Here is a 2,794-nt window from a genome sequence, read left to right on the forward strand (position 1 = left end):
TGGCAGGGTTGGGGCGCAGGGAGAAGGCAGTATGTTTCCAGCCCCTGCTCAGCATGGGAGGCTTTTAGGCAAACTATGCTTTCCAACAGAGTACATCTAGGGCCTCATAGCAAAGGCAAATGGAGTCCCAGCGTGTCACACATATACCCCCTCTTCCACCACACTGAGTTATCTGGAAGCAAGACAGATGGTGCAAACAAAGGGGTACCCCCCTCCACAGTGCATTATCTGGGAGGAGAGATGGTGTCACCCAAACCTCAAAACCAGATGCCCCATTCCTGTCTAATGCACAACATCTGCATGTGTGAGCAGAACTTTCAGTTTCAGGCTAATGGTTGCAACCTGAACACACCTAAGGAGACCAGGCAGGAAACTGCAATAAATCAAGCTGTCAGGTGAGGAATGATGAACTAGAAAGCACTTGCACTGACCAAACAAGTCGGCCACTACTCAGCTTTTCGAGGAGAGTTTTCTGTGAAAATTTTCAATTTATAAACCGGGCAACTGATTTAAATTCTCTTAAAAACGGAGGGTCAACAATCAAGAACTGGATTCAACCTATAGGCTGCTGGTCTGCAAACTAAGATTTGAATTAATGATTGTCCTGAACCAAGGTGAAAAAAAATCCCCAATATCTAACTTCCTAAATCAGTAAAGGTTTAATAGCCCCTGTATGATGACTGGGGCATCCCCATTTGGCCTTTTCAGTTGTTTTTATCCAAAGAAGAGGAATGTCTTTCTCTCTGATACTCTAAGTTTTCTAAACAGGTTATTTTCTATTACTAAAGGACTAATGTTCGCATTAAAGACCTTGAAAATATTTACTAGTTTTTAAGGCCATCTGAAAATCATCGACATCACTTTAGTTACTTTCTACCCACCGATCTACAAAATACAAGATGGGAGTTGGAAAAACAAAGATATCTGCTTGTCATTCACTGCTTTTCCTAGGAAGAGGAAATGCAGAACGGACAATGCTGGATACCTCTGAGCTCAAGAATAAAATGCAAGGTAAAGGGGGTCTGTCCATAGCAACTACCAAACACGAAGAATTTTCTGGACTGGGAAAACTATCTGAAGGCAACAGCGATGAATATGTGATAGAATCAGAGAAAAGGAATAATGTGGGGTAAAGTAGTTGAGAGAAAGGGGAAGAGAAAACGTTTCTGTTTAACAGTCTTCACCATAAAGACAAAAAATGCACACAAGAAACTCATTTCTTGCTAACCTCTGCTACGCCGTAAAAGAATCGACAGGAGTTTAGTCCAGGTGACTCCACCAATAGACATCCTTTCCCAAACTTCTAGTAGATTAACAGCTTCTAATGGTTTCTATTGGCTGTAACGGCTTTCCAAACGCAAAAACTGTAAAAGTACTCCAATCCAATATCCTAGAAATCAGTTCGCCAAATAGAGATCCATTTGGAAGAAAAAAGCTCCTAGCTCCCGATTCACACACCATTCATTAAGAAAGGTCACTTTTAAGGACTTCCACGACATGGGAGCTTGCAGAAAACCCTCAAAAAGTCCTAAGAATGCCTCTCGAGGAAGCGGCCGGCTCTCGGCCAGAGACACAACTAGGGAAGGCTAAGACTACCTTCGGTAACGTGGAGATCGCACTTCCCTTCCTGCAGCAGGCCCGCTCGGTGAAAGCTTCCTTCTCCCTACCAGGAGCCAATCCTCGCCAAGTCTGGGGTCACGGCCGAGATGGCCCGCGTGTAGCCAGGGGTGGGAGCCTCGAACGCCGCACGGCCCCGCGGGCAGCTGGGCGGGCTCCTTGGGCCTGCGCGGGGCCCCAGTCCACTCCACGCCACCCAGCCTCCATCTCGGCCCAGACCTTATACGACCGCGGCCCACCTCGCCGGGCCCCGCCATCGCCGCTTCCCTTGAACACACCTCGGAGACCGCTTTGGCCCGGCTCGATTGGGCACCGGCTTCCACCCGGATCCCGAATGGGCCCGGACTGGAACCCCGCGTGCCCGGCGGGGGGACGGGAGGGTGAGTGGGCGAGAAGGAGCCAGGGAACTAAGGTAGAGAGAGCGCTGCAGTCCCAAGAGGCCTCACTGGCTCACCAGCTCCTGAGTCACACACTCTGGGGAAGCAACAAGCCGCCGAATCTCACCTCTCCCGGGCGCTGCCGCCGCTGCTGCTCGGACCAAGGCGCCTCCTTCCCCACGCGGCCATCTTGGAGACACACTGCTCGCAAATGTCTCGCGCCAAGGCAGCCTTGGGCTAGCGAGCGGACGGAAGGGAAATGTAGTCCGGGCTGCATCCCGGGACAGCTCGAGAGGTGGAACCCGAGCCCCTCTGGACTACAATGCCCACAATGACTAGGTACTGGAAAGCCCCGCCTCCTCGAAGTTGCCTGGAAATTGTAGTCCTCAGATCGGGCGGCGTGTGAGAGCCGTCCTGGGCAGAGTCCTATTCAGCGTTCCTTTTTAGAAATTGAAATCCCCAAAGTTCACAGCCTGGTAGTCACAGGCACCCACCCACTAGTATGTGCTGGGGTTTCAAGAGCAAAGAGCTGAAGGAGAGTGGAAAGGAAAGCGACTACAACTCCCAGAGCGCCGCGCAGGAGGCGTCCCGGAGCTGCCCTTTGCGGCCGCCGAGGTGGCGCCGTGCTTTTCTTGCTGCTGTTCTGCCGCTTTTAGCCCGGCACCTCGGCATCGCCCTCTGCGAAGGCGGCCTGACGTGCCCTTGACAGCCGTTTCTGACTGTTAAGGTCACCGAGGGGTGGGTGGCGCACCCGTGCCCTCTCGGAGGCAGTCGCTGCTCCTCCTCCATTCCCCCAAATT

General features: G+C 51.9%; 1 protein-coding gene across 4 annotated transcripts in view; it reads right to left on the reverse strand.

Annotated features, from left to right (window-relative positions):
- Positions 1–2,573, reverse strand: part of TMEM11 (transmembrane protein 11) — a 13,837-nt gene extending 11,264 nt beyond the window's left edge. Inside the window, exon 1 of one of the 4 annotated variants that reach the window (XR_001516568.2) lies at positions 2,122–2,566. Coding sequence is in view for 1 of the 4 variants with exons in the window: in XM_006908467.3 (XP_006908529.1) it covers positions 2,122–2,183 (62 nt within the window). In the remaining 3 variants the exon portion in view is untranslated. Of the gene's footprint in view, positions 1–2,121 lie in introns of all 4 variants that reach the window. The other 3 variants (XR_001516567.2, XM_006908467.3, XM_006908468.3) reach the window with 3 other exon arrangements.
- Between the last annotated feature and the right edge of the window lie 221 nt (positions 2,574–2,794).

Source organism: Pteropus alecto, unplaced genomic scaffold (assembly GCF_000325575.1).
Source record: "Pteropus alecto unplaced genomic scaffold, ASM32557v1 scaffold52, whole genome shotgun sequence".
Lineage (NCBI taxonomy): Eukaryota > Metazoa > Chordata > Mammalia > Chiroptera > Pteropodidae > Pteropus > Pteropus alecto.